Here is a 16,224-nt window from a genome sequence, read left to right as displayed (position 1 = left end):
AAAGCACTGAGGGATGCTGTGACCCCTGTGTGACTCCCAGAATCCTGAATGTTCTCCTCTGGCCCACAGGTTCTAGAGAAAGCCCACCAACGCCTGGCAGGAGCTAAGAGGTGCAGAGATCACAGCAGGCTGGGAACCCCAACCTGCAGGGCTTATGGGCCCAAGTTGGTATCTGCCTGTCAAGGCTTGAAAATTCAGGGCAGTACTTGATGAGGCTGAGGACAAAGAACCTCATAGGCAGTACCTAAGCTGGCACAGGAAAAACCCCTGATCTTCGTGGCAGTTGAGAGACGTGCCATCCCCACCAGGTCATAGTGGGCATTAGTTCTCACAGCTTTGAAGCCATCTCACCATGCTGGCATGTTCTGTAAGGTTGAATGTTGTGTCTCCAAGAAAGGTCCCTGCTTAGTGACCTTGGCTGCTGGAGGCACAGTATGCCTCTGGGGCGTGGCTGTGTTGGGCCCAGGCTGATAGTAAGTGGGGGTCACATCCCCTCTAGCTGGCTTGTTATGGGCACATTCTCCCTGTACCTGTACCTAAATGGGATGTCAGGGCAGTAGTGGTTATTATAAGAAGCTTTGACACCAACAGGAACCCCAGAACCCCATGTGTTCAGAAAACATCTAGGATGGACTACATGCAGCACAGCAGCCAGCTGTGCTGGTGGAGTGATCAGAGTGGTCACTGTGGCAGGAAGGTGGCCCAGAGATGGCATACCCTCATTCCAGAATGTGGTTTGTTACATGACCCCTAAGAGGCTTTGCAGAAGCAACTAAGAGTGAACTTAAAATAAGGTAGCATCCTGGATCATCTGGGCCCAGTCAGATAACCTGAGCCCTCAAAAGCAGAGCTTTTCTGGCTGGAGGCAGGGCACACAGGTGATAGTTATAGTCATTCATTTAGGAAGTGGGGAGACAATGTGCAGGCAACCTCAAGCTGAGAGCCATTCCGGTGGAAAGTCAACGAAGAAATGGGACATCTGCCACCATTTTGATGAGCTGGGGAACAGATCCCTAACCCTCAGGTAGAGCAGGGCTGACACCATTTTGTGCCTTTGAGATGGATGTAGCCTGTGGGCACCTGGCCTTGGGGTGAGCTCTACACTCAGCCCAAGGAAACTGAAGATGGGCTGTGGCATGCCAAGCTGTATCAGGCAGCAGTGGTGAAAGTCAAGTGATTATCTGAAGCCCCCACACTCTAGCCATTTTCTGTGAACACACCAGTGTCACTTATCAGACCTTAAGGCTCCCACCAGCAAGCTCCATTCACCTTTGGTGTTGGTTAGGGGTATTTTCACAGCCCTGTGGCCCACAGTCCATGTACTCTCATCTCATGGCCATGTGACTTTTTTGCACAAGACTCCGCTTTGCGCCAAGACTGGGAAACTGTTGTCCCTCCCTTGGAGCTGAACCCTGTGACAGGCCTCACCACCCTCCATCATCATCTAGCAGGATTAAGGACCAGGCCTGCCATACGTAGCCACTTATGTCTGTGCAGCCTGAGAGGTGCCTGTTGGCATCTGTGCACATATTATCTTTCTGGCCCAGCCTTTTGGCTTTATTATCACACAGAGCTAGGCTTGTGTGCCTCCACCTAAGCACCAGCCCAGCAGGCATGGATGTTCCATGGAGCCCATGTGAGGATTTGCATTGGATACTGAGCACAAAGGAGACATGGGACTCCTGTTGTCTCATCAACTTATAAATATTTTTCTTTAATTTGGAAATAGCATTCAAGTTTTCAAGATGGATGGGGTAAAAGTTCCAGTCCACCTGAGCTCCTTTTGGCCTCTTCTCAGTCACAGTGGCATGGGCTTAAACAGCTTGTATGTTGGCCCATCTCCAGGGACACACATATTGTCCCTCACTTCCCAGGAAATGCTGATGTTCCTTCTCCATTTGTTTCTATTGTGTTTTAAAGCTGATGAGTGGGGTGTGATGGCACAAACCCCTGGGAGGATCCAGCGTTTGAGTGCTAGCCTGGGTTACCATAAGGAGACCCTGCCTGAAAGCAACAATTATGACCATCAACTAACATTCACAGTCCTCTCCTGCGGTGCCACGTGGGAAGCCAGTTGGCTTTCATATAGCCTGGAGGACACAGACTGTGTAGGGCAAGTGCGGGGGGTGGGGGAGGTTGCCAGTTGGGCATTGTGGTGGTATGGTGGTAGGTCTTCATACAGCATTGCTCACAGCCTGTGGCCTCACCTTAATCATGCTATTTTTAATTTCACTTCCACTTTCTGAGCTATTTCCAACCTGGACAGGATGTGTTGTACAGCACTATTCATATCCATGCAGCATGTCAGGAGGGTTTGCTCTTTCTAACACCCTGGACCACCATATAGACACTGAGTCTGAGGTATTTCTGCTCCCCAACGCCAGGTGCCTCCAAGCTGTCTCCATCCAACAGGTCATCCATTGCACTTGCTCATTCAAGAAAACAGAGCAGGGGAAAATCTCCACATGTTTCCTTTTTCCATGTGGCTCCTGTCTTCCACAGTCCGTGGGATTTGCTCTCGTCCTTCAAGTGAACCATGTGTATACTGGTCAGCTGCTTGAAGCAACTTCTGTTGGCATTTTCCTGTCTGTCCTAGTCCTGGCACCATCATGGGCAGTCCCTCTCCTGGGCAACAGGTCCTCTGTAGCAGAGCTAGTGCTCAATGGCCCTAGGGGCCCTACTTTCTCAGCACAGAGCTCTTGGAAGGTTCATTTCCATAGTGTTGACACATATCGGCTCAGCTGCAGTCTTCAGGGTGTTTGGTGAGCAGAAGACCTTCATGGTGGCAGTCACAGGTCTCTCCAGCAAAGGTCCTGTTCTCCTTGCACTGGCGGGACTGCATCCAGGGCCAGTAGTACAGTCATGAAGCTACATTGCTGAGAAAGGACCTTGCGTCCAGATGCAACAGAGCCCTTAGCTCTTGCTCTTCCAACAGAGGACAGTGCTGAGGGCATTGGCAGCAGGGTGGCGGTGGGGCAGCATGGGCATGGGGGCTTACAGGTGCTGGAGGAGCTCGGGATGCTGCTGCTTCCACAGACCCTTCCAGAGCACCTGTGCTCTTGAAACGGAACATCACCAGCCATAGGCCAGAAAACAAAAAATGAAGCAGTAATATGCTTCTCTGCAGGTACCCAGGACTCTTTGTGCAGGGATGAAGGACCCTTGGTCCCCCCAGCAGCCCCTATTCCTCCTGCCAGCAAGACTAGATTTACTGTTTTCTTAAGAAAGCCCAGCCACAGGTGGCAGGGGTCCAGGTGAGCTCAAAGGTTAACATAGAAAATGGCGTTCTTATATGTGAAGTTTCATTTTTAGTTCATTTTTGGGAGCTAGCTTTAAAATAAAGAACCAGGGGCTGGAGAGATGCTCAACAGTTAAGGTGTTTTCCCTGCAAAGGCTAAGCACCCAGGTTTGATTCTCCAGGACCCACAAAGAGCCAGATGCACAAGGTGGTGCATGCGCCTGGAGTTTTTTCACAGTGGTTAGAGGCCCTGGAGTACCCATTCTCTCTCTTTATCTGCCTCTCTCTCACACTTGCTCTCTCACTCATAAATAAATCAGTGTGAAATAGCTGCATAGCTCCCTTTCGCCATAGCATTAAATGCTCTTCCCAAGCTCACAGAGCATGGGGACTTGAAGATGGAGCTGTTTAGGCTGCGTCCCTGCTGCACCCTCATGTACACTGCTCACCTTGTGCTCTCTGCAGCTCCCATGGAAGACACTGTCTCCTTGGGCTTGAGGTGGCTAAGCGCAACAGTGCCCTCCTCTTCCAGGACAGCCCCTGGGAAGCCTCACCTCACCAAGCCCAGAGCTCTAACGGGTCTACAGCATTGGCTTAACCCATCCTTGCTCTTGTCATAGTGGCTTCATAGAGGGAGAGGCCGAGCAGTTTCAGCATACTGCTCCTGCTGTAGGATTGTAGGTAAACACATTTAAAAGTTCTGAGGGAATGTTGAACTAGAAGAGAAGCACTCAGAGGTGGAATCGCTAGCATTTGTCAATAAGCTTCCGCATCAGATCAAGTTTATAAGATAGGAAGGCTTATAAGGCAGAGATGCTCTGTCTTAGAGGGTCCAAACAGGGCCAGTTCATTTCTTGAATGGGCACATTTGCAGAAAATTCAGAAGTGGGAGGCCTTTGTAGACAATCTGTATCCATAATACAGAGTTGCACTGTCTGTAGATGTTACTCTGATGTTACCAATTGCATACGTAGGGTTAACACAGCAGGCGGGCCTTCTCTCCACATTAGCTAGGGTACCGCTCTGGCCAGTCCCTTGGTCCTGGTTGCACACGGCCTGTGAGATACAGGGACAGTCAACTGTAGACAGAGAAGCCGGGCCTGCTCAGAGAGCCAGCACGAGCAGCTGCTTCTGGAGCCACAGGGAAGGGAGTTAGGGCAGGCTCCAGCCTCATACCCATAGTGACCAGGATCTAGTTTTGGTGTTGCTACAGTCCTTAGGGCTCAATTTTTTTCTTCATCATCTTCCCTACCTCATTTTAGGCATTTTAGCTGGGGTCTTTGAAAGCACGTAAGTATTTGCTGTGGCTCCAGGTCTCTGTGCATGTAGACCTAGCAGGCCCTGGCACTACCCCTGCTGTGACACGTTTCTAGGCTAAGTTGTACATAATGGGGTTTTCAGTTTGCATACAGAGGCCAATGTGTCATTCATTATAGCATTTTCAAATGCAATTTGTTTTAGTTAATTTTTTTCCTCCCTACCCTGTCCCCAACCCCTCTTCCCTCTTATATCCTCCCCTTCTGTTTAAATGTCACATGTGTCCTTTCACCCTTTACTCACCCTTTTTCTAGCTCATCATGTCATACTCGCTTTTGGTTGCCAGTATACCTTTACAGGTTTTACCCACATTTGTCTCTCTTTGAATACATACTGACAGATATTACAAGCTACGACCCACATATATATCATCAGAGAGAACATGTAGATTTGGTCTTTCTGAGTTTGAGTCACTTCATTTAAATTATTCTTTTTTTTTTTCCTGAGGTAGGATCTCACTCTAGTCCAGCCTGACCTGGAATTCACTATGTAACCTCAGGGTGGCCTCAAACTCACAGCAATCCTCCTACCTCTGCCTCCCGAGTGCTGGGATTAAATACGTGCGCCACCACACCTGGCCACTTAATATAATTCTTAATAGTCCATCCATTTTCCTGCAAATTTTATTTTTTTCCATATTGCTAAATAGAATTCCATTGTGTATTTGTACCATGTTTTCATTATCCAGTCATCTGTCAATGGGCATCTAAGCCCAATTCTGATTCTTAGCTACTGTAAATAGAGCAGCAATAAACATGGTTCTATAGGAGAGTATATATCCAGGAGTGACAGTATAGCTGGATCTATGGCATTTCTGTCTCTAATTTTTAGATACCTCAATACTGATTTCCACAATGGCTATACCAGTTTGCATGCCCACCAAACAGTGAATTGGGGTTCCTCTTTCCTGGCATCCTTGTCAATATTGTCATTCTTCTCAGTGATAGCCATTCTGACTGGGGTAAGATAGCATCTCAAAATGATTTTAATTTGAAATTCCCTAATGGCTATGCATGGTTAACACTTTAAAAAAATATTTTATTTATTTATTTATTTGAGAGAGAGAAAGAGGCAGAAAGAGAGAGAGAGAGAGAGAGAATGGGCACTCCAGGAGTTCTAGCTATTGTATGTATATGGAGAGAGAGAGAGAGACAGACAGAGTGAATGGGCATCCCAGGGCTTCCAGCTATTGCAAAAGAACTCCAGGTGCATGTGCCCCCTTGTGCATCTGGCTTACGTGGGTCCTGGAGAATGGAACTGAGATCCTTTGGCTTTGAATGCAAATGCCTTAACCACTCAGCCATCTCTCTGGCACCCTGAACACTTTTTTTTTTATTTATTTTTTAAGTATTTTATTTATTTGAGAGAGACAGAGACAGAGTGAATGGCCGCCCCAGAGCCTCCAGCCACTGCAAACAAACTCCAGATGCATGTTCCACCTTGTGCATCTGGCTTATGTGGGTCCTGGGGAATTGGACTAGGGTCCTTTGGCTTTGCAGGCAAACTCCTTAACCACTAAACCATCCCTCCAGCACCCCCCCTCGAACACTTTATAATATTGGCCATTATGTTTCTTCTTTATGAACTGTCTGCTCATTTTAGCATCTTTTTTTTTTTTTTTTTTTTTTTGGCTTTTCGAGGTAGGGTTTCACTCTAGCCCAGGCTGACCTGAAATTCACTATGTAGTCTCAGGGAAGCCTAAAACTCACAGCAATCCTCCTACCTTTGCCTCCCAAGAGCTGGGATTAAAAACGTGTGCCACCTTGCCCAGCTCATTAGCCCATTTCTTGATTGGCAGATTTATTTTATTTATTTATTTATGGTGTTTAGTTAGTTAAGTTAGGTGGTGTTTAGTAGTTCTTTGTAAATTCTGATATGAGCCCCCTGTATGAAGCATAGCAAGAAAGGATTTTCTCCCGTTCTATAGGCTATCTGGTCTTGTTGATGGTTTCTTTTGCTGTGAAGAAACTTTATATAAAACCATGTAGTCCTATTTGTTCATTCTTGGGGCTATTTCCTGTACTACTGGAGTCCTGTTCAAAAAGTTCTTTCCTATGCCGGTATCTTGAAGTATGTTCCCTAGTTTTTTCATCTAGCACTTTCGGTTTTTAGATTGAGGTCTTTGACCCACTTAGAATTGATATTTGTACAGAGAGAGAAGTAGGATCTAATTTCATTCTTCTGCAGGTGTAGATCCAATTTTTCCAGCACCATATGTTGAATAAGCTCTTTTGTCAAAAACTAGGTAGCCAGACGGGTCTACTCTATTGGTCTGTGTGTCTGTTTTGGTGCCAGTACCACACTTCTTTACTGTTGCCCTGTAGCATGATCGGAGCTCAGCTATTATGATACCTCCAGACGTGTTCTTCTCCTCAGGATTTCTTTGGCTATTTATTGTTTGTGTTCTTCCACATGAATTCCTAAATTGTGCTTTTCTAGATCCGTGAAGAATGTCATTTGGACTTTTGATGGGGATTACATCAAATCTGTAGATTACTTTTGGCAGGATAGCAATTTTCACAATATTAATTCTGCCAGTCCTGGAGACATGGTTGTATACTCAAAATACTCAGTTGAGCCTATAAGAAAACTTACAGCATTAGCAAGTGCTTTCAGTAAAGCTTCAGGATAGAAAATCAACACACAGATATCAGTAGCTTTTATATATACCAATAATGAACTCACAGAGAAAGAAATCAAGAAGAGCACCCATTCACGATATCCATCAAAAATATTAAAAACCCAGGAACAAATCTAACCATAAATGTGAAAGCCCTCTCTTTAAGACACTAAAAAAAGAAATCAAGTAGGGTACTAGATGATGGAAGGAACTTCCATGCTCCTAGATCGGCAGAATTAGGATAAGGTGCAGTGTCACGGATTACAAGAGCAGCACTGAGACTAGGAACAGGTGATGTTTCACCAGGTGAGAGCAGAGAGGCTCCCTGCGGTATGCAGCCTGGTACAGAGGGGCATGGGCCTTCTTCTCTCCCTTTCTCCTGAAGAAGGCCTCAGCATACCCTAAAGCCCTTCATTAGCTCACCCACCTGTGGTCCAGGAAGGGCCAAGAATCACAGCAGAGGTATGGACCACACTGGCTTCCTCTCCTTGCCACCCTGGGCCTGACTCACAAACACAGCAGGCTTTGTGCTTCCAGCAGTGTGGCCTCAGGGCCGTGGCAACATTATCCAAGCACAGCCTATCCAGGTCTTAAGCTCAGCATTGTCACCAGGGCCAGGCTGGCTGCAAACAAACAGCCAGCAAAGGGACCGCTGCCCACATCCTGAAAGACTGGGTGCGAGGGGCAAGGAGGAAGGGAGGTGGTGTGGTGGGGAGCACAGGTGGACAATTGTTAATTTTATCACCACTGCAATTAATTATGACGATTATTCCCGGAGCTGTTTGGGGCCAAGATAGGGCTGACTTGTGTCACCTCCCACCCCTCTCAGGTTTGCTTCCAGATAAGTCTGGGTGCACAGTGTTGCCTGCATGAATTGTCTGCAGATGTCTGCATCCAGGCCCTGCACTCAGCTGAGCTGCCTATGAGTGGAAGATAGAATGGGGCTCTGGGTCCCACATGGGTCTTCCCACCTGCATTTGATCCTCAGGTGTTAGGGAGTGCCTCACAAAAACCACCTGGGCCGTGGAACTGAAGAAGACACTGCCCCAGCAGCCAGCCTCTGCCATCAGCCTTGACCACAGATACCTCTCAACCTGTAGACTCTCCCATGGCAACCTGGGTCTACCATGAGTCCCATGGAGCTGTAGAACTCCCTATCCTTGGCTGGTACAGAGAGTCAGTACTGATGCTCCAGCTGGCTTGTTTGTAACCATGGAACCTAGTATGTACAAGCAGCAACCACCTGGCAACCTGTCAGGTCCTGTAGTTGGACAGAAGGTGTCCCTCTTACCTCTTGCCAATTCTGACTTTGTGGGTCAATACAAGCTCTTATTCTGCAGTGTGCCTGGAGGCCTGGACCAGCTTGTCTGCAGACTTACTTGAAAGTCATTGGTGATGTTCAGACCCAGAACTCAGTGTTGACACTGAACCCTGGTCCTGGGGTTCAGCATTGAGAGGTCCCCAGGTCAGCATTCTTTGTGGTAGACACAATATCAGAGTTGTTGGGCATGAGATGGTGATTTTCAAGAGTATGCTAAGTGTTGGGTATGGTGACACACATCTGTCATCCCAACACATGGGAGGTAGAAGCATGAAGAGCAGGAGTTAAGGCTTATCCATGGCTCCATAGCGAATTCAAGGCCAGGCTGGGCTACATGAGACTCTGTCTCATAAAAAAGCTAAGAACATGCCAATGCAATCCTGATTTCTTCAATGTTGGCAACTCCCATTGATGCTTAGGGGCTGCTCTTGGGCACCGTGTTAGCTATATACCTCACCCTCATCTGAAGGCAGTAACATGGACAGGGGATGACAGCAAAGACAAGCAAAGCCCCTTCACCTGTGGAGACCTCACCTGAGTTTATAAGCAGAGCCTCACTCACATCCATGCAGAAGAGCTAGATGACTAGCCAGTACCCAACACACTGCTGGAGGACTAAGGCAAGCAGGGATGAGGACGCTGTTTGCATGGAGATGCCGTGTGTGAGAAAGTTGGAGTGAGATCTGCGTCAATCAAGTCACAGTGCCTTGCTCCTGGTTGCGGCAAGGACAGAGCCACACACCGTGCAGCCCACCCACTGAAACTCTCACTGCATTCATTACTTGCTCTTGTGCTGCTATGAGGCTTGATCCATTTGGGAGACCAGCATGTCCATCTGCTTTCCTGGAAGCTGGGCCAACCCAGCCCATCTTGTGGCTCACTTGGCTGTGGTGCCCTTAACTACTGCAAGGGATGCCCCCGGGGATTGGCATGTACTTAGAGTGAAGTGCCCCCATTCAGCTCCAGCTGCATTTCTTCACAGCCCGTGGCTGTGCTGCAGTACCCAGAGAAACCCTTAAACAAGGTCCCTTCAGTGTAATATATGGAAATAGGACAGATCCTTGGCTGGCTGCTTTTTGGGGAGGGGACGTATGGGGAATGTAGTGTTCTTGAAAACAATAATGTTATGCATAGGAGCTGCATAGACTTTGTTTTTAGCCAACTTTGAGACTTCAACCAGGTAGTAAAGTGATAATGCCTGTGAGAGCTGAGGGCCATATGCCATTGTTTCTCTGAAGGATACATGTTCTGTGACGGCTGAAGCCCAAGGAGATATTTGGCCTTACAACACCCAGAAGGTCTTAAGTGTAGGCCGGGCCTGTAGGTGGCACCAGCCCTACCATAGGGGCACAGTATCAACAGGTGGCAGGTGCCCAGTGGCAATAGGCTGGAAAATTAGTTATCTTCTCACAGCTCAAGTTAACAGGAACATGTGAGCATATCATAACCCTTCCTCAACAATGTTGCATTTTGGAACTGATAAGGCTTATCTTTAGGGTCTGAAGGCCATTAGACAATGTGTGTTTAGACACCTGCATGTAGCTGAACTCTGAGAAGTGCCCTTCCCAGCTGACTATTCTGCAGTTTCTACATGGAATTCATGGCCTAATGCACTCCAGGCAACATGCCCTTGTGGGATGGGTTTCAGTCTTACATGAATGAGAGTAGGTCCCCTGAGGTGACGCTGTGCAGAGCCAGGGCTGGGCCACTTATGCCAGACACAGGAGGCAGGTGGCCTCTCCATAAGGCCATCAATCTAAAGCCTCTGTAGATGGGGGAGCTAGTTTCATGAGGCACTGCAGCAAAGCCTGGGGGCAGGAGGTGCTGGGGCAGATGGCAGGTATTCACAGTAGTTCCCCATAATGATGTGGGGTGCATTCAGTGTGTGGGTCAAGCCCAAATTGGTCAGGCATCAGATGTGGTAGCTATAACCCTGTTCCCAGACCCAAGAAGGTAGTGAGCCAGGGAAAGCAGCAGCCCACTGTTGTGATGACTCAAGTTCACAGTCTGAACCCCTGAACCCTCTCCAGATAAGAACCATGACTGATGAAGCCAGTGAAAGGGAGACATAAGTATGGCCAGCTGGCACTTCCTATCTATAGGTACAGATCCGGGGGAACTGGCATGAACTCTTGTGTTTTAGAAATTTCTCTGCATTGTTTCCCTGGTTAGCACAACCTTCCCTTCAGAACTGGAAGGACCACCAGACCTAGAGCACTGCTGACCCTGTGCTTCCATGTCTCCATAGCTACCCATACAGTGAGGACTCCCGCCAGGGCGAGCAGTACATGAACACACGGTGTCCTGCATGGTGTGACCGCATCCTCATGTCCCTGTCTGCCAAGGAGCTGGTGCTCAAGGTAAGTGGGAACCCCTAGGCTAGCCACAGGGAGGGTCTTGTAGGGGCCAGCTTGTGGGCTGGGTGGGGACACTAGTGTAGAGCCTGGTCCTGAGATGAGCTCAAGGGAAGTGCTTGGTCTGGCTGGCACTCAGGCCTCAGTTGGATGCCATAGTCTTCTGAACTAGAAGCAAGCAGAAAGGGTCTGGCATCCTGGATTATTATGAATGCAGTGTTCATCATGCCCTGGTCTATGCGAGCACTGTAGGCTACAAAGCATGGCAGAAACAGTTTGTATTTAGAGTGGCAGGGTAAGATGAAGGGTGACATTCCCGAGTCCTACAGTGTCTTCACATCTGGAGGTTTTCAGACTTCACGTGATTTCCAGGGTTCTCAGTCCCCACTGTAACATAAACAGTGTTTTGAGAGAATCAGTGTCTGAATTACTTCTGTCAATCCCAACTATGAAAATGTAACAGTAAACAAGGTGCAGTCACACAAGGGGCAACAGTCTGATGCTCAGTGTGCAGAACTTTCACCTTGGCACAGGGCTCTGTGAGGAAGAGGCAGGAGTTGCCAGTGTACCCCCACCCCCATAATAAAACCCCACCACCAGATCCAGTATGAGGGAGCTCTCTAACCCCCATCCTCAGCACGGAGGTAGGTTGTATTGGAGTCACCTCAGCTGCCCCATCTTTCCCTGTGCCAAACAGCATCACACACACCCCTCACCTCCTCAAGGCGCTCTCCCCCAACTTGGAGCAACCCTGCCACCTCCACTGGATGCTTTGTAGCCTTGGCTGTGCAGCAGCATCCTCCACATCCCGGCTCTTCACGCTGCTCCTCCCATGTCCCAGAGCACCCTGGGTGCAACTGTTGGTCAGGCCCTGGCCATGAAAAGGAATCTCCAGGTAAATAGCCAGGAATGTAACAGGGTCATGGCCAGAAGCCCCTTAGGTCTGCAGAGAACTTAGCTGCAATTAAGGGCTGGCCAAGACAGCCTTGACAGATAGCCCTACCAGGTAGCCTCATGAGCAGGGCCTGTGCCCAGTGTGATGCCTCCCTGGAGATGGCAGTAGGAGAATTGGGCAGAGTCATGTAGTTTCCCACTATGGGTAGTCTTGCCCTCTTCAAGGGACAGAGGTGGAGAGAAACTAACATCATCCACTAAGTCCCAAAGCCAGCACTTGGAGGTGAGGTCCCTAAGATTGCACACACATGGATTGGTGGGCAGAAGGCTCCCACAAGTCTCTGTAGTTGTTCTGGGGGCTTTGAGAACCTTTAGGAAACTAGCATATGAGCCTGCATTATGTGCAAACACATTTTCTCTGGGTCTCTAGACCCAGAATTCCATACTTCAAAACCACAGAAGACAGAGTTCTGCCCTTCATCTAAACCGAGAGCAGAGCACACCTGCATCTGGGACTGGAGTCCCACTGGCTCTTGCCAGGCTGCCCAGTGGGCAGTGGGCATTATAGGCAAGCAGAGGGTGTGTAAGCTGCCTCCGTGGTGCCATCCATCATGCCATGCTCTGGTACGCTCTCATCATGTTCTGTTCTGCTTCCTGAGCCCTAAAGCTCCAGTCGGTGTGCTGCCTGGGAGCCCCAGTGATGAATGCTCAGCGAGGTGTGCCTGCATCCTGCATGTGCCCCACTGTAATTTGTTTATCTGTCCAAAGATTATGCAGCTGAAAACCCATGATTTTATGCTGCCTTTGTAAATTACTATGCGGCGTTTGATGGATGTTTCCCTACTCCCACAGAGGTGGCCTATGTTCCTGAAAGCTGGGCAAGTGTTCATGCATGCAGTACAGAAGGTTATGTTTTCATACTTCTGGCAGGCAACCATTCTGGAAAGTAAATCTGACCTTAAGCTTCCTACTGCATTAAAGATAACTCACTTTTAACTTAATCGTCTTATACACTTCAGCTGTGGATGTAAAACCCAGCCCAGTCAGAGCTGACTGATCAGTAACAAAGCCTCTTGCATCGTATCAAAATTAAGGGTCTGCTGGTTGTAGTGAAGGCAGTGTGCAGTGCAGTTAATTAATATGCACACATTGCATGGGCAGCACTCGAGGTTAATAGAGTGGGCTGTCAGAAGCAAGTGTAAATAGAGAAAAGAGGAAACAGATGAGCTGCTCAGATAGGGACACCAAGGAAAGGACATTTAAAGTGACCCTGATTGAAAGCAAGGTGTCCTATGCCTACTAGTGTCCAGGGACATGTGCCAGAATCAGCCAGAGGATACCTAGGGGAATCCCAAGCAACCATGGTACCTCTCTCTTCTAGAAACAGAATCTCTCAGCAGAAGTACCGGCCATCTGCTGAGGTGAAGCAATATCCCAAGGCCCTCCGGCAATGATCCCATTCACCTCTCTGCTCCCCAGGATACCCTAAAGCCCCTGCTATAACCTTTTGCCAAGACCTTGGGGAACCCCAAACTCCCAACACCACCCTCTCTCTGTTTGCTTACAGTCGGAGAGCGAGGAGAAGGTCGCCACCTATGACCACATTGGGCCCAATGTATGCATGGGAGACCACAAGGTGACATGCGTGGTGGGACACTGCCTGGGACCCTGGGGCTGGACAATCTGTGGGGTGGATGGTGGGCAGGCAGTATCTCTCATCTGTCCTTATGGAGCATGCCTAAGTTGGTCTGTATTTACTCAATTTTAATAAAATGCCAAAAGATAGATAGGTGGGTAATCGGAAAGAAGGCAGAAATGACTAGTCACAATAGAAGAAAATTTCATATGCAAAAAAAAAAAAAGTGTCTTCAGCTGCTTTGAAGGTCACTTCTTGAGTATGTATTTGGGCTATTTTCATGGCCTTCCTATGCTAAGCTCACATCTGTCAGGTAGAGCTGAAAATGTATGCCCTGTGCACCAGGTACTCTTGGGTCACGCAGTGACCATCTGCTCAGGTTATTCCATGTGTGACTGCTGCCAAGCCCAGAGTGGCCCCACAGCAGTCAGTGACACTTAGACATAAGTGACAGATCATGCCTCAGTTTTTCAACCCAATTAGATTAATCCACTTCCTCCACATACAAGACCTCTGAGCCAGAGCCACTGTATGCACATCCAAGGATGGGTACGTGCCCATTCCCTGAACATGGGACTTGCTTAGCAGTTGCTTAAGCAGTGATCACATCAATTCTTTTCTGGAAGTCCACCTTCCTTTTAATCACCAGGGCCCTTGTGGATCCTCTCACAGGCCTCAGCCGCAAGTCCATGCTGGCTGGCAGTCAGTGCTTCATGCACAGGACTGGCTTTCACCTCCTCTGGACTTATTTCCAACCACTGAGGGGATTTAAGGACTGGGGGTTGGGGAGGTGGTGGCCCATGTATGCTTACCCTACACTTTCCTCCCACTGCAGCCTGTGTTCCTGGCCTTTCGAATCGCGCCTGGGGCAGGTAAACCTCACGCCCATGTGCACAAGTGTTGTGTCGTGCAGTGACGTGGTGGTAAATATGGCTCCTCCTTGTTCTCCTTTCTGCAGCTTTCCTGGTGTGTTTGTTCCTTTAACAAATTACTAATTCCACTCCAGGGAAGAGGTACCAGCGCCATGAGAGGGTCCTCCATGAGACCTCCCTGTAGCAGCGTATGAAGTTGTCCTCCTAACAGCTGCACCATCGGAACCCGCCCAAGCATCACCTGCTAGTCGGCCGGCCCCACACTTCGCTTCAGCTTCCGGACCTCCGGAAAGCCTCACATACCTCACTGTCGTGTCTGTTCATGTGACATTAAGTAGACAGATTGGGTTTTTTAAGTAAGTCACAGTCCTATTGCCAAAACTCTAGTAGACAGCAGAAAGCCTGTTTAGATTTCAGTTTTCCATTTTTAATGATTATCTGTGGAGGAGCTTCTCCAGTCAGAGCCCCTGTGTCCAGCGTTCCTCTCTGCCAGGAGGAGTGTGCAGGCACCAGCCCAGGCAGCAAGCTGCTTTGTGTGTCCATGCCTGAGGCCCGAGGTCTGACTCTACTGCCATGTTACATGGCGTCTGAATCACACTGCAGCTGCTTTCCATTTTTATATATATAAATACATATAAATATATACTTTTTAAAAATAATTTATAAATCTTACCAAACTTATGCCGAATATACTTTCCTGTATGAGTGCACGAGTGTCCTACGGCAGGCAGGCAGAACCACAGTCTAGTTGAGTGGCACGTGGGTCAACACGTCCCTAAGTCAGAAGACCGAGCAGTGCCGGAGGGCAGGAGGGCCCTGCGGCAACCCCCTACTAGCAGCTTGTCACTCCTCTGCCTTCTTTTGTGTAATATTAAGAACGGAATGTGAAGTTTATAGCTAGCCTGGGTGTACCTTTTAAGAATTTTGTAAATCGTTGTGTCTCTTTTGTTACCATTTTATGGTGCCAAGTATCCTACATTAAAACCATAGTCTCGCGGGAGATTTAGAAGTAGAGTCGTCCACTTCCCACAGATCGCTTCTGCCATTGGCTGTGTGCAGATGTGGCAGAGAAGCTACAGGGGCAGCGCCTGTACAAAGCCTGTTGCCCTTACTGTGCTCCCAGCACTGAGCACTGCGGAAGGCACTCGCATTGCCTGCTGAGAGGACAGTGTGTATCTGTTGATTTACTTCTGAACACTACAGCTCCTGGACTGGTGGGGCCGAGGCATGCCTTCTTGTTGATTTCCCCCAGAAAGCACTGAAGGCCAGCCTACATCCTTGGCGCTAGTGTCTCTGTGAGTGTCCTGTCCCCAGCGATTGTCTGTGGGTCTCAGCTGTGGGTCCTACCTGCAAAGGCCTTTGGAAGTGACTGCTCGGTTCCTAAGCAATAAAATTGATCCTGGTGAAACAGTTCCTGCTGCTTTGTCTCCTTCCCTCCCTGTCCCTTGGTCTTTGAAATGCTAAGGCCGGGAGAGGCCTTCTTTGTGTTCCCTTGTCTGCACCCTTGCCCACTCTGAACCTCTGAACTTCTGGGTCACATTCTGTGTCACAGGGCAGTTAGAAAAATCATCTTCTGGTCTTTTTACTGTAGTGAAAAGATAGGACCTTTTTTTTTTTTTCATGGAATTATACCAATGTGTTGCTTGCCACAAAACCTTAAGTGAAATTCCTTGGCTGTGAACTCTAGTTGAGATAATGGTTCACTCACAGAAATGGCTCTGCCTCCTTTAAAAAAAAGTTGCTCCTTTTTCAAGAAAATCAGCCAGTGACTCAAAAGCAGCAATTTCTGTATCCTGGTGGTATAGCCACATTACAAAAAGCAAAACAAAACTTAAGCTTTTCATGGTTCTCATAAATATTTAAAAATACCTTCTAAGAGAAATTGTGTAATGCATGGCGTTGAAACTCCACACTCAAATGTGTGAAGGTCCAACCTCTGATGGGGTAGAGCACTCGAAACTGAGAGGGGGGT

General features: G+C 48.3%; 1 protein-coding gene across 2 annotated transcripts in view; it reads left to right on the top strand.

The window, feature by feature from the left end:
• Inpp5a (inositol polyphosphate-5-phosphatase A) overlaps positions 1-15,665 on the top strand; it is a 198,750-nt gene extending 183,085 nt beyond the window's left edge. The window contains exons 13-16 of one of the 2 annotated variants that reach the window (XM_004669649.2): positions 10,745-10,856; positions 13,312-13,380; positions 14,216-14,252; positions 14,387-15,665. In XM_004669649.2, coding sequence (XP_004669706.1) covers positions 10,745-10,856; positions 13,312-13,380; positions 14,216-14,252; positions 14,387-14,436 — 268 coding nt within the window. In that variant the 3' untranslated portion in view covers positions 14,437-15,665. Of the gene's footprint in view, positions 1-10,744; positions 10,857-13,311; positions 13,381-14,215; positions 14,304-14,386 lie in introns of both variants that reach the window. The other variant, XM_004669650.2, reaches the window with a different exon arrangement.
• The last annotated feature ends 559 nt before the right edge of the window (positions 15,666-16,224 follow it).

The sequence above is a fragment of the Jaculus jaculus genome, chromosome 1 (assembly GCF_020740685.1).
Source record: "Jaculus jaculus isolate mJacJac1 chromosome 1, mJacJac1.mat.Y.cur, whole genome shotgun sequence".
Lineage (NCBI taxonomy): Eukaryota > Metazoa > Chordata > Mammalia > Rodentia > Dipodidae > Jaculus > Jaculus jaculus.
This window is presented reverse-complemented; position numbering and strand designations above follow the sequence as displayed.